The 26705-nt window shown below is 42.4% G+C and overlaps 1 protein-coding gene across 6 annotated transcripts in view; it reads left to right on the top strand.

Moving 5' to 3' along the window:
• The first annotated feature begins 2540 nt into the window (after positions 1-2540).
• The window catches only part of ALG9 (ALG9 alpha-1,2-mannosyltransferase), a 115898-nt gene continuing 91733 nt past the window's right edge, over positions 2541-26705 (top strand). For 2 of the 6 annotated variants that reach the window (XM_059707841.1, XM_059707842.1), the window contains exons 1-8: positions 2541-2772; positions 3601-3739; positions 5014-5148; positions 13800-13870; positions 18115-18203; positions 20041-20176; positions 23898-23985; positions 24281-24386. In XM_059707841.1, coding sequence (XP_059563824.1) covers positions 2642-2772; positions 3601-3739; positions 5014-5148; positions 13800-13870; positions 18115-18203; positions 20041-20176; positions 23898-23985; positions 24281-24386 — 895 coding nt within the window. In that variant the 5' untranslated portion in view covers positions 2541-2641. Of the gene's footprint in view, positions 2773-2828; positions 3313-3600; positions 3740-5013; positions 5149-13799; positions 13871-18114; positions 18204-20040; positions 20177-23897; positions 23986-24280; positions 24387-26705 lie in introns of those variants that run through there. The other 4 variants (XM_059707840.1, XR_009454351.1, XM_059707844.1 and 1 more) reach the window with 4 other exon arrangements.

The following is a 26705-nucleotide window of genomic DNA, read 5'->3' as shown; positions in this document are numbered from 1 at the left end:
TGACCCCTCTCACATACTGGGAGCCTTCAGGCGTTGACCCCCATCACCCTCCAATCGCAGGATCGGCCCCTTGCCCAGGCCTGATGCCTCAGCCAGAGGCGTAGACCCCCATTACCCTCTGATCACCTGATCAGCCCCTTGCCCAGGCCTGACGCCTCTGCCAGAGGTGTCAGGCTTGGACAGGGGACCCCCACCTCCCCCTGATCACTGGCTCTGGCCCCCGCCCAGGCCTGAGGCCTCTGGCCCAGGAATCATGCCTGGGCAGGGGACCCCCATCTCCCTCTGATCGCTTGCTCCACCCCCCGCCCAAGCCTGATGCCTCTGACCCAGGCTTCAGGCCTGGGCAAGGGGACCATCATATCCCCCCAATCCCCGGCTCAGCCCCCCGCCCAGGCCTGATGCCTCGGCCAGAGGAGTTGACCCTCATCACCCTCCGATCACCAATCACCGGATCGGCCCCTTGACCAGGCCTGAGGCCTCCGGCAGAGGTGTCAGGCCTGGGCAGGGGACCTCCAGCTCCCCATGGTTGCAGGCTCCACCCCTGCCCAGGCCTAAAGCCTCTGGCCTAGGCATCCGGCCCGGGCAGCGGGGACCTGCAGATGCAGCGGCCCCGCGATCGTGGGCTCCGCTTTAGGCCCAGGCAAGGGACCCCTAGCTCCCGGGACTGCCAGCTTCGACCGTGTCCAGCTCCCATCACTGGCTCCACCCCTACTTCCTGCTATCACTGGCCAGGGCAGAAAAGGCGCCTGATTCTCTGATCATGGCTGGGGGGCAGGGCAAAGGCAGCCCCAGGGCCGCCTTTGCCCTGCCCCCCAGCTCTTAGCTCCCCCCTGGGTTTCCAATCACTGTCAGTGGCAGGGGGCTTCTTCCTGCTTTCCCTTTCGCCTCCCTGCATTGTGCCTACATATGCAAATTAATCGCCATCTTGTTGGCAGTTAATTTGCATATAGCCCTGATTAGCCAATGAAAAGGGTATCGTCGTACGCCAATTACCATTTTTCTCTTTTATTAGTGTTGAAGTTCTCTTGTACTTTGTTGAAGGTATATTTTCTTGAGAGTAAGGGTATATTTAAAACATGTTCATATGACATGCGCTGACCACGGGGGGGGGGGGGGGGGGGTGGCGCAGAACCAAGGAAGGCTCCTGCTGGCAGCCAGGGGAGGGAAGGCCCTGATTGGCCCTTATTGCCGGCCAGTCCTAGGATGCTACCCGTGCACAAGTTTCATGCACCAAGCCTCTAATTAATTTATAATTCTTTACCACTTTTGGCCTTGTGCCTTCCTTGGTGATCCTAACAGGCCTCAGTTTCCTTCTCAATAAAACAAGGGTGTTATGATATTAAATTTAAAAATGATAAAATATGTAAATGCTTACCATAATGCTGTAGTAAAGATAAGGGGACTTATAATTGGACAGATAGAGCGCTTTAATTAATCTGAAAAATAACCATATTATTTTAAATCTTAGAACACATATACTTATGTGAATAGGGGGTTAAGTTTCTCATATGTAAATAGGGGGTTAAGTTATTCTTAAGTTTCCTTTTCAAGGCCTGTCTGAAGCATGACTCAGCTGTGAATCCAGCAAGCTGAGCCGATTATCATGGTCAGACCAATCCACCAGGAGTCAAACATCATCTCATCAACATCATCTTATCGCCTGATAACCAAGGACAATAGCTGACATCTGCGGACCTCCAGGGCTACACATAGCTGCATTCGGTTCCGGTTCCCAGCCTCACCGTAGCCCCTTCCCCTTTACAATCCTGTCCCCTGCACTTAGCTATAAGACAGGATTTGAATGCTTGCAAGCGCCCTGTCTTCTTGGTTGGCTAGCCTTCTCAATAAACGCCTAATATGATTCAACTCTGCCTTCGTTATTGAACACAGCGACAGGCAGCCCGAGACCAGTAACAGTAGCAATGACAGCACTGGTGTATGGTTGAATTTGCCACATAGAGTTTCTTGTCTTTCATTTTTTTTGGGGAGGGGGGGTTCTTTCTAGGTATATTAATTTTTTAAATCTTTATTGTTGAAAGTATTACATATATTTCCTCCCCCCCCTCATTAATCCCCTCCAGCCCGCCCCTGCCCCCCACTTTTTTCTGATTGTATTTTCTACTATTAGCCACAGGCTGTCCTTACCATTCTTACCAAAGCACAGACAGGGCAAGTTGTCAGTGACTTTTAAGGGCCTCCCCTTTGGTAGGCAGCTGTGCTATGATTTTTAACTGAATATCTCCGCGCACTCACGTTGCAGAAAGCTTTCTATTTGTGCTTTCTTTTAAAAGTGTGTGTGTGTGGGGGCGGCGGGGGCGCGGGTCACTGAAGAATGGTTTTTGCAGGAGAGTGGAGAACGCTGAAAAGTGAAGGCGGCGAGAGTTAGAGGCAGGGAGGAATGCCCAGCGTCACGAGTGTGTGGAAGGGACAGCTGTGACGGCGAAAGTAGGCTCAGGTCCTCTTTCTTTTCTACCCTAGGATGTGCCCCCATCGGCCCCACCACGCTGTGATTTAGTGTTGTCTGCGCATGTCAAGGTCTTTTGTCCCTCGGCGGACGCCGTCTGCCAGCCAGCGCGATGCCGGGGTGCTCGCCCTCTCCGTAGGGTGTCCGTGGGCTTCTACCTTCTCGTCCCAGCTGGCCATGGCCAGCCGCGGGGCTCGGCAGCGCCCCAAGGGAGGCGGGAGCAGCGGCGGCGACACGGCCTCGGCCGCGGACAAGCTGCGGGACCTGCTGTGCGGCCGCGAGGCGGGCGGCGCGGAGCCGCGGGCCGAGTAGGTGCGGGGCGGGGGCGTGGCCGGCGGCGGCGGCGGCGGCGGCGCGGGGTCTCGGGGTCTCGGCCGCGCGGGCCCGCTGGCCCCGGGGGCCCGGCTGCCTCTGCACCCGGGTCCTTTTGCTCTTCTCGGGCGGGTCAGCGTTCCGTCTCCACCCCGTCCTAGACCTCCACCTCGGGTCCGAATTTGCTGTAAGGAAACCTGGGGTGCGGCTCCCGGCCCGGCCCGGCGGGGGCTGGCGTCCTGTGTGTGAGCGGCGAGAGCCGAGAGTACACCCTCTTGGGGTCTCGCCGTTTCCTTCATTCTCCCCAAAGCCCGGCCCGTTCATGCGAAGGCCCCACAGCCTCCAGCACGGCACCCGCCTCTCTCCCAGGCCGGGAACCGCAGGGTAGGGCTGCACCGAAGAGCTGTCAGCAGACGGAGCTGGAAGAGGGCACAGCGCCTTGCACATGTTAGGCCTCTGTACGTTGGAATAAATGAGCTGATGAATAAATAAAGCCACGGAGAGCAATGACCTTGTTACGAAAAGAAAGAAACGGGGTGAGAGCTTTGTGGTCTTCAAGTGAGTGGTTAGTTGGCTGAGGGTACATGGAGCGTCTTAGATGCGAGAACTAAAGGGTATGCGTTCGCTTACACCTGCAAAGCAGGAAGTGGAAGGAATGATGAAGGTTGATCGCCCCGGACAGCTAACTGCTCACCGCTATTGGAGAGTACTTCAGGGCTTTAATGTCCCTTGCCAGTCCTGTCTTTTTGGTCTAATTTTAGGCCTTCTAGTTAGCAGGCACTTCCTGACACATACTTTTTTTTTTTTTTTTTGCTTCTGAGCAGGTTATCTGGGAACAAAGCAGGCCAAGTTTGGGCACCGGAAGGATCTACTGCTTTCAAGTGCTTGCTCTCAGCAAGGTTATGTGCTGCTCTTCTGAGCAACATCTCTGACTGTGATGAAACGTTCAACTACTGGGAACCAGTAGGTGACTTCTTTGGGTATTTTTGTTGTTCTTGATTTCATTGCCTGGGACCTTGTTACCAATCAAGATCCAAATATTATATACACGTGTTACTAGTAGTGAAATAACTTTATTTGCACTTTTGTATTTTAAGTTGATGATTTAGTAGTCGTGCCTATTTTTTTAAAATACATTTTTATTGATTTCAGAGAGGAAGGGAGAGGGAGAGAGAGAGAGAAACATCAATGATGAGAGAGAATCATTGATCAGCTGCCTCCTGCATGCCCCCTATTGGGGATGGAGCCCGCAACCCGGGCATGTGCCCTGTCCAGGAATAAACCCTTGACCTCCTGGTTCATGGGTGGATGCTCAACCACTGAGCTACGCCAGCCAGTTGATGGCTGTAGGGAATCTGGCTGTTTTATGAAAGGATATAATTTGTAATTTCCTTAAAAATTTAAAAAAAATCAAAATAACACTTTGAGAAAGTTTTTAAAGTTAACCATTACTACAAAACTTTAAGGAAAAACAGTTTCCAGTTCCTTTTCTTATGTTCAAATCCCAGTCCCCGGAGGCAACCGTTTTCGACTTTCTTAGTTATTTCTTCTGATGGTTACTAAAATAAATACCATTACTAAATAGTATGCTTATACTGCTATTTCTTGATTTTTAGATTTTTAAGTTTATTGACTTTGTATTACAGAAAATTCAGAGGTGAAATTTTCACATCACATTTTTCAAAAAAAAGAATGTTTAGTGTAGGTGGTTTTAGGAAAATATAAGATTTTGAGTTTTTTAAAGTTTTTTGTTGTTGTTTTGTTTTTAATATTTTTATTGATTTCAGAGAGAAACTGAGAGGGAGAGAGAGATAGAAACATCAGTGATGAGTGAGAATCATTGGCCTCCAAAAGGGGACCCAGCCCCCAACCAGGGCATGTGCCCTGACCAGGTATCAAACCTGTGACCTCCTGGTTCATAGGTTGATGCTCAACCACTTGAGCCACCCTGGCCAGGCAGATTTAGAGTTTTGTTTTGTTTTTTAAATAAGTAGAAGGTAAAATTCAAGCTTTTAAAGTTGACCAAACAATAATCTTGTAGAATTTATAATGTCCTAATATTTCTTAATATTGTGTCATTTTGATTCTTATCCATTAGTTGCAAATCTTGTTGAGAGTTTCAACATTTTTGTATACCGTTATTTCATTAATACTTTTGCTTAAAATCTTCATCTTCATTCTTTAAACAAGGATTTTTGGCCACTATAACCCTGAATTCATCTGTTTTGTACTTTCAGACACACTACCTCATCTACGGGAAGGGATTTCAGACTTGGGAATATTCCCCAGTTTATGCCATTCGCTCCTATGCTTACCTGCTGCTTCATGCCTGGCCAGCTGCATTTCATGCAAGAATTCTACAAACTAATAAGGTAAGGGCAGGCCAACCTGGAAGCAATCACAACCGATCAAGAGGTGAGAAAAGGACAAAATAGTTTGGTAGTTAAGAGGAGACATTTTCTAGAAGAAGAATTATTTATTCATTCATTGTTCGACAAATATTAATTAAGCAACTTTTGTTTGGTAGACACTTCATTAAGTGTTATGGATGTAACAATGACCAAATCCCTGCCCTCATGGAATTTATGGTTTCATAAAACCATCAGAAGAAATAACTAAGAAAGTTGAAAGAAAGGGGTTGCCTCTGGGGACTGGGATTTGAACACAAGAAGTGGAACTGGGAACTACTGTTTTTCCTTAAAGTTTTGTAGTAACGGTTAACTTTAAAAACAATCTCAAACTATTATTTTGCTTTAAAAAAATTTTAAGGAAATTACAAATTATGTCCTTTCATAAAACAGTCAGATTCTCTATAGTCTTCAATTACTACTAGCCTGGCCAGCATGGCTCAGTGGGAAGACTACTTGTAATTGAACAAGTAATTATAAATGTAGTGAGTCTTATGAAGGAAGAGTACCAGTGTGCAGTGGGATAGCCTATTAGGAGAGCCTACTTTAAACAGAGTGCTGAAGGATAGTTAGAAATTAAGCCGAGACCTAACCTGATTACTTTTCAGAAATATGACTATGATGTGTCTTGGCATGGATTTCTTTTGGGTTTGTCTTGTTTGGAGTTTTCTTAGCTTCTTGAATCTTTAGGCTTATGTCTTTTGCCAAATTTGGAAAGTTTATTTAAAAAAAATATATATTTTTATTGATTTCAGAGAGGAACAGAGAGGGAGAGAAAGATAGAAACATCAATGATGAGAGAGAGTCATTGATCAGCTGCCTCCTCCATGCCCCATAAGGGGGATCAAGCCCACAACCCAGGTATATGCCCTCAGCGGAAATCTAACCGTGACCTCCTGGTTTCTAGGTCGATGCTCAACCATTGAACCACTCTGGCTGGGCTGAAAAGTTTTTAGCTGTATTTTCTTTTTTTTTTTTTTAAGTACTTTTTCAGCCCTGCCCTGTTTCTCCTCTCCTGAGACTCTAATGACATGAATGTTAGATATTTTATTTTAGTCCTACAGGTCCCTGAGAATCTGTTCTTCCTCCCTGTAACCCCCAGTCTCTTTTTCTCTGTGTTGTTAAGATAAATTTCTAATGTTCTGTTTCCCTGTTCACTGATTATTTGCTCTGTCCCCTCCATTTCACTGTTGACCCTACCCATTAAGATTTTATTTTGGTTATTATTTTTTTTAAATTGTAAAATTTCCATTTGGGTTTTCTTTATAGTTTCTATTTCTTTACTGAGACTTTCTATATTTTTCATTTGTTTCAAGCATGTTCTTAGTTGCTCATTGAAGCAATTTTATAATGGCTCCTTTATTATTATTATTTTAAAAAATCTTAATTGTTGAAAGTATTACATATGCCCTCCTTTTCCCCCCATCGACCCCCTTCAGACAGTCCCTACCCTCCTCCCCTCCCCGGTCCCAGGCTTTCACCATCCTATTATCTGTGTTGATGGGTTATGCATATATGTATACAAGGTCTTTGGTTGATTACCTCCCACTCACCCACAATCCCCCTGCCTTCCCTGCGAGATTCTGCACTCTGTTCCGTGCTTCCATGCCTCTGGATTTATTCCATTTGTCAGTTTATTTTGTTAATTAGATTCCACATATGAATGAGATCATGTGATACTTGTCTTTCTCTGACTGACTTATTTCACTTAACATGATACTCTCCAGGTCCCTCCATGCTGTCTCAAAGGGTAATTGATCCTTCTTTTTCACTGCTGCAAGGTATTCCATGGAATAAATGTACCACAGCTTTTTTATCCACTCATGTACCGATGGGCACTTGGGCTGATTCCAGATCTTAGCTATTGTAAATTGTGCTGCAATGAACATAGGGATGTGTACATTCTTTCTGATCTGATCGGTATTTTGAGTTTCTTAGGATATATTCCTAGAAGTGGGATCAGTGCATCAAATAGCAGTTCCATATTTCATTTTTTTTAGGAAACTCCATACTGTTGTCCATAATGGCTGCACAGTCTATATTCCCACCAGCAGTGTACTAGGGTTCCCTTTTCTCCACATCCTCGCCAGCACTTGTCATTTGTTGCTTTGTTGATGGTAGCCATTCTGACAGGTGTGAGGTGATACCTCATTGTTGTTTTAATTTGCACCTCTTTGATGATTAGTGACTTTGAGCATTTTTTCATATGTCTCTTGGCCTTCTGTATGTCCTCTTTGGATAAGTGTCTATTTAGGTTCTTTTGCCCATTTTTTAATTGGATTGTTTGTCTTCCTTTTCTTAAGTTGTATGAGTTCCTTATATATTTTGGATATTAACCCTCTGTCAGATGTATCATTGCTAAACATGTTCTCCCATACAGTGGGCTCCCGTTTTGTTTTGTTGATGGTTTATTTTGCTGTGCAGAAGCTTTTTATTTTGATGTAGTCCCATTTGTTTATTTTCTCCTTAGTTTCCTTTGTCCTAGGACAGTGATGGCGAACCTTTGACACGCGTGTCAGAGGTGACACGCGAACTCATTTTTTTTGGTTGATTTTTCTTTGTTAAATGGCATTTAAATATATAAAATAAATATAAAAAATGTAAGTCTTTGTTTTACTATGGTTGCACATATCAAAAAATTTCTATATGTGACACAGCACCAGAGTTAAGTTAGGGTTTTTCAAAATGCTGACACGCCGAGCTCAAAAGGTTCGCCATCACTGTCCTAGGAGATGTATCCATAAACATATTGCTATGAGAGATGTCTGAGATTTTGCTGCCTATGGATTCTTCTAGGATTTTTATGGTTTCCCAACTTACATTTAAGTCTTTTATCATTTTGAGTTTTATCATTTCTTGTGTACGGTGTAAGTTGGTGATCTAGTTTAATTTTTTTGCATGTATCTGTCCAATTTCCCCCAATACCATTTATTGAAGAGACTGTCTTGACTCCATTGTATATTCTTGCCTCTTTTATCAAATATTAATGACTGGGGTTGATTCCTGGGGTCTCTGTTCTGTTTCATTGATCTGTATGCCTGTTGTTATGCCAGTAGCAGGCTGTTTTAATTACAGCAGCTTTGTAGTATTAACTTGACATCTGGTATTGTGATTCCTCCAACTTTGTTCTTCTTTCTTGAGATTGCTGCAGTTATTTGGGGTCTTTTTTGGTTCCATATGCATTTTTGGAGTATTTGTTCTAGATCTGTGAAATATGCTATTGGTATTTTAACATAGATAGATTGCATTGAATTTGTAGATTGCCTTGAGTAGTATGGACATTTTATTTATTTTTTTTATTTTTTTAAAAAATATATTTTATTGATTTTTTTACAGAGAGGAAGGGAAAGGGATAGTTAGAAACATCGATGAGAGAGAAACATAGATCAGCTGCCTTCTGCACACCCCCTACTGGGGATATGCCCACAACCAAGGTACATGCCCTTGACTGGAATCGAACCTGGGACCTTTCAGTCCGCAGGCCAACGCTCTATCCACTGAGCCAAACCGGTTAGGGCAGTATGGACATTTTAATGATATTGATTCTACCAATCCATGAACACAGTATATTCTTCCATTTGTTTATAGCTTCTTTTATCTCTTTTTCAATGTTACAGTGGTTCCTTTAATACAGGGGTCCTCAAACTTTTTAAACAGGGGGCCAGTTCACTGTCCCTCAGACCATTGGAGGGCCGGACTATAGTTTAAAAAAAAACTATGAACAAATTCCTATGCACACTGCACATATCTTATTTTGAAGTAAAAAAACAAAACGGGAACAAATACAATATTTGTATTTGCATGTGGCCCGCAGGCCGTAGTTTGAGGACCCCTGCTTTAATACTTAGGTAATTTTAACATCTCTTTCTTTTTCTTTTGGTATTTATTGATTGGTTTTTTCATTGAGTTTGAAATCTTACTGTTGACAAGTAATTTGTAGTTAAAACTTGGATATTTTGGGTATTCCATTATGAGACTGGATCTTATTCATGGGCCCTGCGTGCTTCTGCTGCACTGCTCTGCTCCTCTGGGTCATAATGAAGCCTTTGTTTTAGCTGGCTTCCTTTGATATACTCCACTATTACTGCAGGTGAGGGTAGGCCTCCACTGATAACACCCTAGTGGGCAGGGTAGGTGTACTGCATAATGACACTGTGGTTCAACAGTGGATCCAATGCGTGCCTCATGTGTTTGTGGTGATGCTGGTGTAAACAGACCTACTGTGCTCCCAGTCATATAAAAGTACAGCATGTTCAGTTATGTAAAGTACATAATCCTCCTATCTAATAAAAGAGAAACATGGTAATTGGCGTACGACCGCTACCCTTCCCATTGGCTAATCAGGGCAATATGCAAATTAACTGTCAGCCAAGATGGCGGCTGGCAGCCAGGCAGCTTGAAACTAACATGAGGCTTGCTTGCTTCAGTGACAGAGGATTCCAACGTTCCCCGTTCCCCGCCTGCCTTCCCCGCCTGCCGCTGCAGGCCTCTGAGCTGCAAGCAACTATGTAACAAACATAGATGCTAAACAAAACCCCAGAAACCTGCTGGGTTTCAGCCAGCAGGATTGCAACATTGTAAGCAAAGGCCAGAAATCTACTTTCAGCAGCGGAGGCCTAAAAGCTGGAGCCAAGCCTCAAAGCTAAAGCTGGCCCAGAATAAAAAAGAAAAAAAGGAGCAGTTGGGAGCTTCAGTCACCCCCAGCCTGAAAACAGCCCTCAGCTCCTCACCCAGGCTGGCCAGGCACCCCAGTGGGGACCCCCACCCTGATCCAGGACACCCTTCAGGGCAAACCAGCCGGCACCCACCCATGCACCAGGCCTCTAACCTATATAGTAAAAGGGTAATATGCCTCCCAGCACCGGGATCAGCATGACAGGGGGCAGCGCCCAAACCCCCTGATCGCCCTGCGGCTCTGTGTGTGACAGGGTGCAGCGCCCCAACCCCCCCCCCCCCCACGGGCCCTGCTCTGTGGGTGATAGAGGGCGGCGCCCCAACTCCCTGATGGGCCCTGCTCTGTACGTGACAGGGGGCTGCGCCCCAACCTCCTGATTGGCCCTGCTCTGTGCGTGACAGGGTACAGAGCCCCAACCCCCCTGATGGGCCCTGCTCTGTGAGTGACAGGGGGCAGTGCCCCAACCCCCTGATGGGCCCTGCTCTGTGCATGACAGGGGGTGGCGCCGCAACCTCCCCATCCACCCTGCCTTGAGTGTGACAGGGGATGGTGCCCCAACTCCCCAGTCGGCCCTACCCTGAGCGTGACTGAGGGTGGAATCACAACCTCCCGATCGCCCTGCTCTGTGTATGTCAGAGGGCGGCGCCCCAACTCCCCAAATGGCCCTGCTCTGAGTCCGACCAGGGGCTGCACCTAGGGATTGGGCCTGCCCTCTGCCACCCGGCAGCAGGTCTAAGCCAGCAGGTCGTTATCTCCCGAGGGGTCCCAGACTGGGAGAGGGCACAGGCCGGGCTGAGGGACCCCCCCCTCCCTCCCCGAGTGCACAAATTTTTGTGCACCAGGTCTCTAGTATCATTATAAAGTACTAGAGGCCCGGTGCACAAAAATTTGTGCACTCAGGGGGGAGGGGGGTCCCTCAGCCCGGCCTGTGCCCTCTCCCAGTCTGGGACCCCTCGGGAGATAACGACCTGCTGGCTTAGGCCTGCTCCTGGGTGGCAGAGGGCAGGCCCAATCCCTAGGTGCAGCCCCTGGTCGGGCTCAGAGCAGGGCCATTTGGGGAGTTGGGGCACCGCCCCATGTCATGCACAGAGCAGGGAGAATCAGGAGGTTGCGATGCCACCCTCAGTCACGCTCAGGGTAGGGCCGATTGGGGGGTTGGGGCACCGCCCCCTATCACACTCAAGGCAGGGTCGATGGGGAGGTTGCGGCGCAACCCCCTGTCACGCACAGAGCAGGGCCAATGAGGGGGTTGGGGCGCTGGCCCCTGTCACTCACAGAGCAGAGCCCATCAGAGGGGTTGGGGCGCTGCCACTCTCACACTCAGGGCAGGTTATGGCTCTACCCCGTCACACACAGAGCAGGACCCGTTGGGGGGGGTGGGGGGGGAGGGGGTTGGGGCACCACACCCTGTCACACACAGAGCCGCAGAGCGATCAGGGGGTTGGGGCACTGCACCCTGTCACACACAGAGCCGCAGAGCGATCAGGGGGTTGGGGCACTGCACCCTGTCACACACAGAGCCGCAGGGCGATCAGGGGGTTCAGGGGGTTTGGGCACTGCCCCCTGTCACACTGATGCCGGTGCCGGGAGGCCTCGCGGCTCCGCTGATCCCTGTGCACTGGGTGTGTGTGGGGGGGGAGTGTCCCTCAGCCCAGCCTGCCCCCTCTCACATACTGGGAGCCCTCAGGCGTTGACCCCCATCACCCTCCAATCGCAGGATCGGCCCCTTGCCCAGGCCTGATGCCTCTGGCCTAGGCGTTCGGCCCGGGCAGCGGGGACCCGCAGCTGCAGCGGCCCCGCGATCGTGGGCTCCGCTTTAGGCCCAGGCAAGGGACCCCTAGCTCCTGGGACTGCCAGCTTCGACCGTGCCCAGCTCCCATCGCTGGCTCCACCCCTACTTCCTGCTATCACTGGCCAGGGCGGAAAAGGCACCTGATTCTCCGATCATGGCTGGGGGGCAGGGCTTCTTCCTGCTTTCCCTTTGGCCTCCCTGCATTGTGCCTACATATGCAAATTAGCCGCCATCTTGTTGGCAGTTAACTGCCATCTCAGTTGGCAGTTAATTTGCATATAGCCCTGATTAGCCAATGAAAAGGGTAGCTCGTACGCCAATTACCATTTTTCTCTTTTATTAGTGTTGATGAACGACTATGTTACAGGTTTATGTATTTACTATACTAAACTTTTTATTGGTAATTTAGAGTGGATTCTTTATACTTTTAAAAATATATATTTTTATTGATTTCAGAGAGGAAGGGAGAGGGAGAGAGAGATAGAAACATAAATGATGAGAGAGAATCATTGATCAGCTTACATTTGTTCACATCCTTTTGCAGGGATCGAGCCTGCAATCCAGGCATGTGCCCTAAACTAGAATTGAACCTGGGACCCTTCAGTCTGCAGGCCAACACTCTATCCGTTGGGCTCTTTATACTTATTTTAAACCGGCTAGGGCTCTTTATACTTATTTTAAAAAGTTTAAAACAAAAAAAAAGTAAAACACTTTTTTTTTATGCCATCTTATGTTGGCAGCAGCCTCATATATCCAGTGTTCACTGTGTCTCTTGAGTACATCATTTTCTCTTGTGCTTGATTTAATGTCGTGTAGTTTTGTACAGTACTATGGTAAGTGCTACTAGGCTACCATCTAGGTTTGTGTAAGTACAGTCTGTGACATTTGTACAAGGACGAAATCACCTAACATTGAATTTTTCAGACTGTGTACGCATCAATAAACAGCAATGACTGTACTGCTAGATTCGGGGAGGGGAACAGGCTTTCCAGGGGATCACCACTGATGCTGGGGTGGAAGAGAGAGCTCATTGCCACGGGCAAGGATAAAAGTCCTGGCTTCCTACTGGATCTTTGGTCGCATCGGTGAGACTGGAGCTACATTTTTTTATGGAGTGCTTGGCTGGAGTAGAGTGGTTCTTGTCTAAAAGTTTTCTGTCTTGCTAGGCTATCCCTTTCTTGTTTTTTTGGCTAGATAGAGCAGGTACTCATTGGTGTTATTTTGTCTCTGCCCATTGGCATTTCTAGTTGCCAACTCCTTTAGCTCCAAGTTTGGAATATGAAAGACAAAAAACGAAAACCCAGCAAACTTACCACCATGTTGTTACTTAGGTCCTCACCCAAGGATATTTTTCCATTGATTTTTAGAGAGAGTGGAACGGAGAGGGAGAGACACAGAGAGAGAAACATTGATGTGAGAGAGACACATGCCCTTGACCAGAATTGAACCTGGGACCCTTCAGTCTGGGCCGAGGCTCTATCCACTGAGCAAAACGTGCTCGGGCTATTTATGACTACATTTTAAGGACCATGAATAATCATCAACTAGAAAGCTTTGATATGCTTGCTAAACATAGTGAAGTTTGTCAAAGGCCACAGTATGAAAACTTAAAAATGAAATGAATTCTGGGATACAGAAATGGAGTTAGTTTTGTTCACATCTACATCTATACAATTGTCTTTAAGAAATGTTTGTTGAATGAGTAAGCTTTATATAAGAATTTTTCCACTTTTTTTTTGTAACCAGAAATTTTAATATCTGTATATACTTGTCCATGAAATAGATACAGCCTAATTTATTTAACCATTTCACTAAATTTATTTAACCATTTCCCTATAATTGGACATTTTGTAGTTTTTAAAAAAGTTTTTCTGAATTAATAGTGCTGCAATTAATATTTTCATGAATAGAACCACCATCCCATATTTACTTACATAGTTACTTCTGTGAGCTGGAATCATAGAATTAGATACACTGAATTTAAGGGATATGAAAATTTTCATGGTTTTTGATACATATTGCCTTTATAAGGATTATATACATTTATAGTGTTATTAATAACAAAGGAGAGTGGGGTCATTGTTAAGAGTTTTGCTGACTTGTATCTGTGATCTGTTTTTGTTTTTTTTTGTCCTGGGTTTCTTTCAGATTCTTGTCTTTTACTTTTTACGATGTCTTCTGGCTTTTGTGAGCTGTATCTGTGAACTTTACTTTTACAAGTGAGTATAAAAGCTTTGCTTCTAAAAGTGCTATGAGGAAACCCAATATAGATTAGTTTTCTGATAGTATTAGCAGTGTTTAAAAATAGAAAACACTTTCCTTCTGGCTCCTAATATTATATCTAAAATGTGATCTCTTGTTTGAAACAAACTATTGGAAGGGGAATACTCCTAATGATCACTTTTTCCCCCCTGAGTTTCATAAATACTGTAACTTCATATTATTAATTTTAATTCTGTTAATACATATCTAACTAGTCTTCTCTTTGGGAGGATTTAGTAGCGCTTTATCTTGTGTCCCAAGATATAGATAGGATCATGATTTACCTTTTCCCCTTGAGCTTAACTGACAGGAACTTAATTCCCGTGTGGGACTCACTGCTCTTATTTGCATCCAGTAAATGAATTTCACCAAGTACCTATTGTTTGATTGAATATTAGTGGAAATACTAAGTATTTTAGTAATAAAAATAGCTCATTTTTTTTTACATGAAGCCTAACAAACTTCTTATTTTGTTAATGCTGTAAAAGGTATTTGGACTTAATGATCATTATTAAAAATCTTCCCACTGCAAAACAGCTAAAAATGTCAGATAAAAAAATAGTTGGCCTTGACTCTGGGTGGAATAGAGGAGAAAAAGGAAAGCCAGTTCTGCCTTTGAGGATTATAACCATAAGTTGGTCGTCATATGGGCTCAGGATTGAATTCAAATCACCCACATGGTCCCCCAACCCCCAAGTTGAGAATTTGTTTAAAATTGTTCTGGGATGGCAGTGCTTTCAGGCTACTTGCCAAAGTGAATGTAAAATTTCGTTAGAGGAGTGAATTCTTAACCCAAGTGTCAAAGAATTACCACAGGTAAAGTTTCAGTGAACAAGACATTATAGTAAAAATAAATCATAGAGCACAAAAGGGAACAAGGCACTATGCCTGAGAGCCAACAGACATAACGACAGGTAGCTGACCTGCATGACTTCATTTATTAGGAATTACTGAAAGGAGAATGTAAAATAAGCATATTTAATATTTTTAAAGACATGTAAGAGGGAATTGAAAAAATAAGTCAGAAATGAGACTAATCAACAGAATGGAAAGGAACTTACAAAATGGGAGAAAATAATTGTAAACCATATTTCCAAAATATACGTGTAAGGAACTCCAGCAACTCAATAGCAAAAACACTAATAATTTGATTATAAAATGGACTAAGGACTTGAATAGACATTTCTCCAAAGAAGACATACTAATGACCAATAGATATGTGAAAAGGCAATCAATGTTGCTAATCATCAGGGAGATACAAGTCAAAACCACAATGAGATCACTTCATATTTGTTACAATGGCTGTTAAAAACAAACAAACAAAGACAACAGATGTTGGCAAGGAAGTAGAGAAATTAGGACCCACACACCATTGGTGGGAATGCAAAATGGTAGTGCAACTATGGAAAACAGTATGAGGTTCCTCAAAAAATTAAAATTCGACTACCAGCAATCCCACTTTTAAAAAAATATGTTTTTATTGATTTTTAGAGAGGAAGGGAAAGGGAGAGAGAGATAGAAACGTTGATCAGCTGCCTCTTGCATGCCCCCTACTGGGTATCGAGCCCACAACCCCAGGCATGTGCCCTGACTGGTCATGGAACTGGTGACGTCTTGGTGCATGGTTCCACGTTCAGCTACTGAGCCACACCAGCTGGGTAGCAATCCCATTTCTGAGTATTTACCTAAAAGAATTGAAATCAGAATCTGGAAGAGATATGCACATTCCCATGTTCATTGCAACATTGTTCACAATAGCCAAGATTGAAAACAAGGTAAATATCCATTGACAGATGAATGGTGGTGGTGGTGCGGGGTGGGGGGGGGGGGGGGCACAAATGTGTTATATACATACAATGGCATATTATTCAGTCTTAAAAGAGTGAAATCCTGCAATATGTGACAATATGGAAGAACCTTGAGGACATTATGCTAAGTGAAATAACCGGTCACAGAAGGACAAACACTGCATGATTCCACTTACATGAGGTTTCTAAAATAGTCACATTCATGGAAGCAAAAGAATTGACTTGTGGTTGCCAGGTGTTGGAGAGAGGGAGAAACAGGAAGTTGCTAATCGATGGATATACAATTTCAGTTATACAATATGAATTCATTCTAGAGATTTGCTGTACACCATTATGCTTATAGATAACAATGTTTTACACTTAAAAATCAGTTAAAAGGATAGATCGCATATCAAGTGTTCTTACCACAATAAAATAAAGAAGTTAAAAGAACTGAGACTACAACAATAACCAGGCAGATTTGAAAAAGAACTGAACAGAACTTCTAGAAATGAAAATATAAGAATTGGTATTTAAAATTCAATAGATAGGTCTCCAGGGGTGGGGAACATCCGGCCTGCGGGTTGTATAAGGCTCACAAAATCATTTGGTTTGGCTCTGCCAAGGCATGGGGGTGAGTTAATTAAATGTTTGACCAAATATAGCAGGCCAATTTTTAAGTTGATAATGTTGTATGGCCCACAAATGATGTTATAAATATCCACATCGCCCTTGGCAGAGAAAGGTTACCCACCTCTGGTTTAAACAGATGATTAGACATTACTAGCATGTAAACTAGAAGATTGAGCTGAAGAAAACACTAAGAATGCAGTACAGAGTGACAACAAGTGGAAATATAAAAGAGTTAAGAATGTTCATTGCCACATTATTCACAATAGCTAAGATTGGAAACCACCTATATGTCCACTGACATTGTGTATGATAGAGTTGAAAGATGTGATATCTAATCACATTCTAGGAGATAATGGGGAGGATGGGGAGAGGCAGTTTTCAGGGAAGTAATGGCTAAGAATTTTCCAGAATTGATGAAAAAAAAAAAGATGCTAATCCACAGATTCTGAAAGCCCAACATATCCTGATATGCATAACTAAAAAGGAAGAGTGAAACTGTGTAGAACTTCAAGAACAGAGGAGATTTTGGTGTGGCTTAGTGGTTGAGCACTGATTGATCTATGGACCAGGAGGTCATGATTCAATTCCTGGTCAAGGCACATGACTGGGTTGCAGACTCGATTCTCAGTAGGGGGCTTGCAGGAGGCAGCCAATCCATGATTCTCTCTCATCATTGATGTTTCTGTTTCTCTCTCCCTTTCCCTTCCTCTCTGAAATCAATAAAGATTTAAAAAAAAAAAAAAAAAAGAGGAGATCTTAAAAGTTGACAGAGAACTTAATAGATTACCTATAAAGGAATGTTAGGCTCACTGACGCCTTCTCAAATGCTAAAGGCAATAAATAAATAAATAAATAAATAAATAAATAAATAAATAAATATCTTCCAAGTGCTGAGAGAAAATCACTGTCATTCTAAAATTGAATACTCAGGCAAAACATCTTTTAAGAGCTAAATTAAGACTTTTTATACATAATATAAAAGAAAGAAAAAGAAATCCAACAAAAACAGAATTTACCATTAACAGAGCTTCACTAAAGGAACTTCTAAAGGATATACTTAGGAAGAAGCTAAATTATTTCAGAAAGAAGCTCTGAGATGCAATAAGTAACCTGAGCAATAAAAATAGTTAACACATGGTATGTCTGAGCAAATTTTGACTGAATGAAGCAATAACAATTTCTAATAATGTTTCATTTATAGGCTTTTTAAAGACCTACAAGAAAGAAGTAAAGGGAGTGTATAATTAATTGCTTAAGTTTGAGAAACCCTGACTTAGATAAGGACTTATTAACACTGTGGTGTATCTCCTAGTCTTTTTCTGACAACTACCATTCATTGAGTGACTGCCAGGCACTCTTCTAAGCACTTGGCCATGCATTGTCCTCCCAGAAACCGTACAAAGTCTCACTAACCTCTTTTTACAAAGGAGGAATCTGACAGAGTGAGTATGTACCTAGACAAGGGTGTCACTGCTAATAAGTGGCAGACTCCAGATTTGAACCTGTGCCTATGTGAGTCTGAGGCCTATTGTTTTCTACAACATCATGCTGTTTTCCTATTGTTAGTAGACATGCCCTTCGCACAGAAAGTATATCTTTCCTTGTAGGGAGAGAGCTTCTCTCCTTATGCACGTGAACATTGCTAACAAACCCGTCAAGCCCGCTCGGTATTTGACTTTACATCTTCCGTGTTCTCTGTGATGTGGGCATGTTTTTGTCTTTTGATTTGAAATTTCCATCCCCACGATGTGCTCTGCTGAGAGTTTTTGCCTTTCTCCTAGGGCCGTGTGTAAGAAGTTTGGGTTGCACGTGAGTCGAATGATGCTAGCCTTCTTGGTTCTTAGCACTGGCATGTTCTGCTCATCTTCAGGTAAGTAAAGGAGCAGGTGAGGGCTCACAGTTGCATTTAAAGAAGGAACTTGTCCAGATACAGTTTATATTTGTATAACATGTTAATAATGTGCAGATCACTCTTACCTGTACACTCTGGATTGGCTTTACCACATTAAGTAAGGTAAGTATTTTCTCATTTTTGTTGGAACTTAGAAAGATGACATGACTTACTGAAAGTCAAACAATTCGTAAGTGGTAGAGCTGTTGTTTTCATGAGGTTGCTTTCTGTTACATATTATATTTTTTTGTCACTGTAAGGCTGAAAAACACAGGCACCCCCTCTTTCTTTGTTGTTAGGGGAAAGAAAATCATTTTTTTATTTTGCTCAAGAAAGCTCTTGTGCCTAAAAAACCTGTTCTTGGTGGTTCTCCTTTCTGCCCAATATTTGCAATGTGTTCTGTAAGGTTTACATCTTCTGTTGAGATTTTTTTTTTCATACAAAGTTTGTAGAAATAGAGAATAAGAACCTTAATCTAGAGAGGTGGCTTTCAAACTATGCTGCCAGTGAACATTCGTGTTCTATGAGCTGAACCAAGGTAACCTGCTGCCAAAAGGCAGCCTGTTCCCAGTCTCTGGAAAAATTGTTACTATATATAATTATTTCAATTTTAATTTCTGCTTGCTTGTACCAGAATCTAGTATACACACTAAATATGCACACAAATTGTATCCAGCTCAAAAGTATATGTTTTTTCTTCATTGACTATCAAAATCTATGTTGTTCTGCAGACACCTCAGGGCTCCACACCCAAATAAGTTTGAGAGCCAGTGGCCTAAATGAGACTGTGCTCTCCCCTCTGAGCTGGCAGAGACCTCAGATTCCTCTGCTCCCCTTGCCTGAACACTGTAGATGGCATCGATTCTATTTAGCATTTATCTGTGAAGGTTGTACCCGACGTTTTTCTAGTTACTTTGCTACTCCTGAAATTGATGCTTCTCTGAGGGAGATACTTGGGAGTGTCTTTAGTTTTGTAACCTCAGTTGAGAATGTTAAGGCACAGATTAGTTCATAGCATCCTTTGAGACAAAGCCTCATCTCTTTGCCAAGGTTCTTAGATCATATTGCCTCTTCATCGTGGTTCTTGTTGGAGTCAGTACTGACTTTTCTTCCCCAGTGCTAGGTGAAGTAGACCTCATACAGCAGGGAGATGCAGATCTGCCTTTTTGTGTAGAATTGGTGGAAACACTTTGATCAAACGTCACTATTGTAGAGAACCTGAGTACAGTCAGTCCCCTGCTGTATATAACAGCAAAGTAATACTAGATGGAAATAATTAGGGGGACACCTAAGGTCACACATCTATGTCAGTGGATGCAGGATACAAAGCAGTGTTACCATCCAACTTTTGGCCTTTGAGAACGTTTCCCAGAATTCCTATGGGGAACAGGTTGGTACTTGGACAGCCTCAGAAGACTGTCAGAAGATAAACTTCTCCAGAAATAGATTGTCAGCAGTGGCTCTAAGTTTCCTGAAGCATATTCACTGCCTGGAAATATAGCCTGGGGTTATGCCGGGGGAACCTGGAGTTCTATAAGTTTTAGATTTGGGTATAAGCCAGGAGAGGGATGGCATGGTTGGTATTGTAGAACTGGCTGGGTGATGTGTTGGTACCTAAAAAACAGGAGTGAGAAAACAAGAAAATCATTGCATTTCTTTTTTTAAAAGGTGCCCACTTCTAATATAGCATTGCTCAAAATATGTTCCCGGTTATTGACATTTTGCAATATAGTAGGTAATTTTTTAATAATTGATACTTAATAAATCTCAAACTCTTGACCCTGTCCCCCTTTTTTTCATGTCTTTACTCTTACAGCATTTCTTCCTAGTAGTTTCTGTATGTATACTACATTGATAGCCATGACTGGCTGGTATATGGACAAAACTTCCATTGCTGTGCTTGGAGTAGCAGCTGGGGCTATCATTGGCTGGCCATTCAGTGTGGCTCTTGGGTAAGAAACTAACACAACTCATCTCCCTTGTATCACTGGGCATATAGTAAATCTTAATGTGAGGTTATCTCCATATTCTCTGGGTAGGATCTAAAGTTAGAGGATTTATTTGGGTCTGCAAAGACTGGGAAATGAAAGGATATTTCTCTTGGTGCTCATTGTTTTGATTAATAAGAATAGTAACTGTTAAGCATCTGCTGCGTGTTAGACACTGCTAACCCACTTACAAACTTCATTCCTAAACCTTATAACAACTCTGCAGGAGAAATCAATTATGAGTGCTTTGTAAATGAGAGAGTAGAGTCCAAAAGGTTGAGTAATTTGCCTTTAAGATTATGTTTGCTTTTGGGTCCAGGCACTTCTGACTCTGTAGCAGATGCTTTTTCCACACTGTACTGCCCTAGGCTGTGTTTTTTCCGTCGCCACGGCTTGAAATCTGAGTTCCTTTCAGTCCTTCCTTCTTGCCCCCAGAATAGTTTTTCTTAGTTTCATAGTGCCTGTCATTCCTTTTGTACTTTTTGTTCCCACCACTCTATTCTATTTGTGCTGCCTTAACTTATTGCCTGGATACTAGTAATTTAGAAAAAACTCCAGTTTGATGTTTAGGTCATTATAGTAGTAGTAGTATATCTTTATTATTTTAAAAGTATTGGATTGTTTGAGGTAAAAAGAATTCTTAATTTTCTTCTCCCCTTACACAATCTTCAAAGATAGTCACTGCTAATAGTTTTGTGTATATCTTTCCAGAAATTATCCTTGCATGTATAAATGCATACACACACTTATATACCAAAATTCTTAAAATAAATAGGATTATTCTATACTCATGTAAATTTTTTATTGTACATAGATTTATATTGTTCTTTGTATCTATTGCATAGCATTCCATTATATGGCTGTTCATAATTTATTTAGCCATTGTCTTATTGGTAGACATTTGGTTTTCATTTTTTTGTTATTATACACATGCTTCAGTGAACATTTTTGTACATATGTCTATATACTTGTGGAAATTTATCTATGGAATACATTTTTAGAAAGGGAATTCTAAGTCAGAGAATAGGCATTTTAATTTTTCTTAATTGACTTTTAAAGGCTGGTATCTCCACCTTCAATCTTTTCTTTTATTCTGCATATTATCCTCAAATTACTTTATTCTTTAAGGTTTTGTTTGTGGTTCTCTTCTATACTTTCTGCTATCTAGTCAATCATCTCTTCAGTTTCACTCATATATTCCTAGCTGCCTATTAGATCTCTCCATTTATATTTACAACATTGAACTCATTACTTCCCTTCCATATCTGTTTCTTTACCTCTGTTTCGAACTCAGCAAATGGTACTGTCTGTGCTGAGCCAGGAACCTGAAACTTATCTGTGACTCTCTTCTTTTTCCCATATCCTATTAATTTATTACACCTCCTGAATATCTTTGGAATCTGACTACTTTTCTTCACCTCTCACTGGTCCTGGATTACCTTACAGCCTCCTGAATGATCTTCCTGCCTCTAGTATTGATCCTTGTAAATCTACTCTCCACATTCAAACGTTCCTTTTACAGTTATCTTCCTAAAATGCAAATATGATTGTATCATTCCCTATTTTGTTCCAAACTATATAATAGCTTCCCCAATGCTCTGTGTCCCAGAGGTTGGCAACCTGTATCCAATGGAGCAAATCCAGCTGACTTGTTTTTGTAGAGCCCAAGAACTAAAATTTTCGCAATTTTAAAGGGTTGTTAAAAAACAACACACACACACACAGAAGAATATGCAACAGAGACTGTATGAGGCCTTGTAAAGCCTAGAATATATGCTGTCTGGTCCTTTAAATAAAAGTTTGCCAACCCCTGTTTCACGGTGTGCAAACTCTAACATGACTCATAAAGCCCTTATATTTCCCCCTTTTTACCTCTCCAGCCTTCTTTTTTTAAGTTCCTCCATTTCTTTTACTCTCTACTCCATCAACATTGAACTTTTGGAGTTCCCCAGATACCTCTGGGTCATCTGTTTTGATTGGTTTGCCTTTAGCCGAGATAAGTGATTTCAGGATCACAATCAGTTAGCAATCTACCATCATTTATTGAATCCTTTGTGCTAGGAATGGCTGACACTGTGAAAAATAAATCAGTTATGGTTCTTGTTTTTTTGGAGCTTGCATTTTAGTAGGAAAGGCAGACATTGAACAGGTAATTAAAAATATGATGACTTACGTGTTACATGCCATTGAGTTGGCTCTGACTCCTGGCCAGTGAGTGGTGTCCACAATGTCCTGATCTCAACAGCTCTGCTCAGCTCCTGTAGACTCATGCCTATGGCTTCTATGGGGTTAACACATCTTCTATTTGGTCTTCTGCTTTTCTTGTTGTCTTCTATTTTCCCCAGCATTGTCTTTTCCAAAAAACCCTGTCTTATCAAAGGAGGAATATAGCACTTGGAAATGTAACCATTGGGGAGAAAAAACAAATGTTAATGCAAAATATAGGTAATAGAATGTGGAAATTCAAATTATAAAAGATGATGTTCTGTGGCAACGCATGCTAAATAAGTCACAGAGATGCCTGGAGGAGGGGGGAATAGAGCCTATAGTTGACATTTGGGTGGATTCTGTGTGAATAGGTTGATGTAGGGAGGGAATTCTTTGTGTTGGAGTATGGGTAAAGGCTCAGACTAGCGTCCTAGATTCGGAAGTCATGGATATGAAGGTGATGGATCATGCAGCAAGAGTGGAAGCACTTACTGAGAAAATGAGTACAGAAAGAAAAACAGAAACTTGTTTTTGGGAACTATGACCATAATTGGGCACCCCATGGGATAGGGAAAAGAAGCCTAGGAAGGAGCATTCAAGAAGAACCCCAAAGGAACAGGGGCTCGGGCATCTGAAGAGGAAGGAACAGGTGCTTTGTGCAAAGTGCAGCAGGTAGACAAAGGGGATGGGCCTTGTGCAGAGATAGTGGCTGTGCCCGAGAGGTCGGTGTTCACAGCTTGATGCTAGAGCAGCGGTTCTCAACCTGTGGGTTGCGACCCCTTTGGGGGTCGAACGACCCTTTCACAGGGGTCGCCTAAATACATCTTGCATATCAGATATTTACATGACGATTCATAACAGTAGCAACATTACAGTTATGAAGTAGCAACGAAAATAATTTTATGGTTGGGGGTCACCCCAACATGAGGAACTGTATTAAAGGGTCGCGGCATGAGGAAGGTTGAGAACCACTGTGCTAGACCTTCAGGAAGAAATAGTGAAGGCAATATACATATTCCTTGCTTCAAGAACTTATGTGAAAGGAAGAAGAACAAATGGTATTGGAAGAGGGTATATCAGAATTGTCGTTTGTAATATGGTATTGCTAAAATCTTAATATATCACGAAAGGGAGAAATCAGTATTTATTTGGCAGGATGGGTATAGAACAGTAGGCTACGTTTACCTTATAATTAATATATTTTAAATGTCCATTAGACATAAATATGTATAAAACAGAGCTCATTCCAGAAGCTCAATCTTTATATTTCTTGTGCATCATGGGTGCATCGCACTCTGATGGGTCCTGAAGAGAACAGTATATTTTTGAGAAGAAATCCTCTCCTGTACCACCTTTCTTCCTCAGTACAACTGCTAGAGACATGTTATTCTCCGCTCTGCACGAGGTGTGTGAATCTGACCTGTCTATATTCTCTCTAAGTATATAACTCCCCACTTTCTGTTTCTCTGTCAAATAGTTTACCTATTGCCTTTGACTTGCTGGTCATGAAACACAGGTGGAAGAGTTTCCTCCATTGGTCGCTGGTGGCTTTAATACTCTTTCTGGTGAGTTTTCTCTTTTCCTTGTTTTGTTCTAAAATTTTAATGACAGCAACTTCTTTTTTAAATTTTTAATTTAATTTATTGGGTAACATCTGTTCATAACATTATATAAGTTTCAGGTATACAATTTTGTAATACATCATCTGTATGTTCCACTGTGTGGAGCATCCTCTGATGTGGGAAAGAGAGCATTAGGAGTTGGTTCTGTTTTTGATTTTGAAGTTTGTCCTATGAGAATTGTGAGAATGTTTCCAGAGCAAAACTCCGCAATTGCTATATATTTTCTGCTCTGTTTTAGGTGCCTGTGGTGGTTATCGACAGCTACTATTATGGGAAGTTGGTGATTGCACCACTCAACATTGTTTTGTATAATGTCTTTACTCCACATGGACCTGATCTTTATGGTAAGGCCTTATGAGATTAGGCAAGAATGAGGAGATAGCTTAATTTGCCTGTGCTTTGAAATTTTAATTCAACTGTCTCATTTGATCAAATATGCCATTTCTTTGCTGATAATATTATTTTCTGATTTAAAAATAAATGTTGATCGGCTGGTGGGCTCAGTGGTTTGGCTTCGACCTATGAACCAGGAGGTCACAGTTCGATTCCAGTCAGGGCACATGCCAGGATTGTGGTTCAGTTCCCAGTAGGGGGCGTGCAGGGGGCAGTCGATTGATGATTCCCTCTCATCATTTGTTTCTCTTTCTCTCTCCTTCTCCCTTCCTCTCTCTTTCTTTTTATTTTTTAATTAAATCTTTATTGTTCAGATTATTACATTTGTTCCTCTTTTTTTCCCCCCCCATAACTCCCCTCCTCCCAGTTCCCGCCCCACCCTCCACCCTCACTCCCCACCCACTGTCCTCATCCATAGGTGCACGATTTTTGTCCAGTCTCTTCCCACATCTCCCACACCCCTTTCCCCCCCAAGAATAGTGAGTCCATTCCCTTTCTATGTCCCTGATTCTATTATAATCAACAGTTCATTCTGTTCATCAGATTATTTATTCACTTGATTCTTAGATTCACTTGTTGATAGATGCATATTTGTTGTTCATAATTTGTATCTTTACCTTTTTCTTCCTCTTCCTCTTCTTAAAGGATACCTTTCAGCATTTCATATAATCCTGGTTTGCTGGTGATGAACTCCTTTAGCTTTTCCTTATCTGTGAAGCTCTTTATCTGACCTTCAATTCTGAATGATAGCTTTGCTGGATAAAGTAATCTTGGTTGTAGGTTCTTGGTATTCATCACTTTGAATATTTCTTGCCACTCCCTTCTGGCCTGCAAAGTTTCTGTTGAGAAATCAGCTGACAGTCGTATGGGTATTCCCTTGTAGGTAACTGAGTTTCTTTCTCTTGCTGTTTTTAAGATTCTCTCTTTATCTTTTGCTCTTGGCATTTTAATTATGATGTGTCTTGGTGTGGTCCTCTTTGGATTCCTTTTGTTTGGGGTTCTCCGCGCTTCTTGGACCTGTAAGTCCATTTCTTTCACCAGGTGGGGGAAGTTTTCTGTCATTATTTCTTCAAATAGGTTTTCAATATCTTGCTCTCTCTCATCTTCTGGCACCCCAGAATTCTGATGTTGGTACGCTTGAAGCTGTCCCAGAGGCTCCTTACACTATCCTCGCATTTTTGGATTCTTTTTTCATTTTGCTTTTCCGGTTGGATGTTTTTTGCTTCCTCGCATTTCAAATCATTGACTTGATTCTTGCGCTCCTCTGGTCTGCTGTCGGGCGTCTGTATAATATTCGTTATTTCCGTCCGTGTATGCTTAATTTCTAGTTGGTTCCCCAATATAAGATCGAGGGTCTTATTAGTTTTCGTGTAGATCTCATTAAGTTTATCGGCAGCTTCTAAACAGTTCTTGAGAGACCTTAAAAGTGTGGTTCTGAACTCTATATCTTCCATTGACAATTTTGTCCTGTTTCTTTGTCTCCGCATTTTGTTATGCTTCCTTGGTGCACCCCCTAGTGGTCTTTGTTCGCAGTCTTATAGTTAAATCTTGATTGTTGTAGCTAATTCCAGGGAGGGCTTGACCTCCAGGCCAAGTGGCTATGAGCCCTTCCTCTCTCTGAAATCAATAAAAACATATTTAAAAATAAAATAAAATAAAAATAAATGTCATTTGAATATAGCTCAGTGATATGTTGCCACTAAATGTTTTTCCTTGATTAATAAGATAGTTACATTTAGCTTTCTGTTGGTCCTGCTGTCTGTTATTCTCAGTTGCAAAGTAGTGAGGACTCTGATGAGTATGCCATGGCTTTTGATACTACTCTTTTTTTTATTAAAAGTTAATTTTTTCTCATTAGAAAATTAATATGATAAAAATAAAAACATTCATAATCCCCTAATCTCCAGATAGCAATTGTTAACACCTTGGAGTTGTACATGTACACATTTGGTACTATTAATTGTTTATTTAATTCACATTACTTCAGTATCAGGCATTAGGGGGAAAAGTGTGAAAAATTTATAGATAAAGCATAGCAACTGTGTGTGTGTGTGTCGAGGAGGGGAGTGTCAGCATGAGAAGGTAGGTAGTGTTGACATAAGAAAGGTCCAAACCTGTAGAGAAATTTTTGTAAGAATTTGAGCCAAACTGATAACACATGCTCGAAGCAAGATCTCAAATGATCCAAAGAATAAGTTTCTTTTATGCATTTGAAATTAAGGAGGGAAGGAAGGAAGATTACTTGAGAATAGGAGAAAGCAAGCTAGGGA

The sequence above is a fragment of the Myotis daubentonii genome, chromosome 9 (assembly GCF_963259705.1).
Source record: "Myotis daubentonii chromosome 9, mMyoDau2.1, whole genome shotgun sequence".
Classification (NCBI taxonomy): domain Eukaryota; kingdom Metazoa; phylum Chordata; class Mammalia; order Chiroptera; family Vespertilionidae; genus Myotis; species Myotis daubentonii.
The sequence above is the reverse complement of the archived record's forward strand: the minus strand, read 5'-3'. Positions and strand labels throughout refer to the sequence as shown.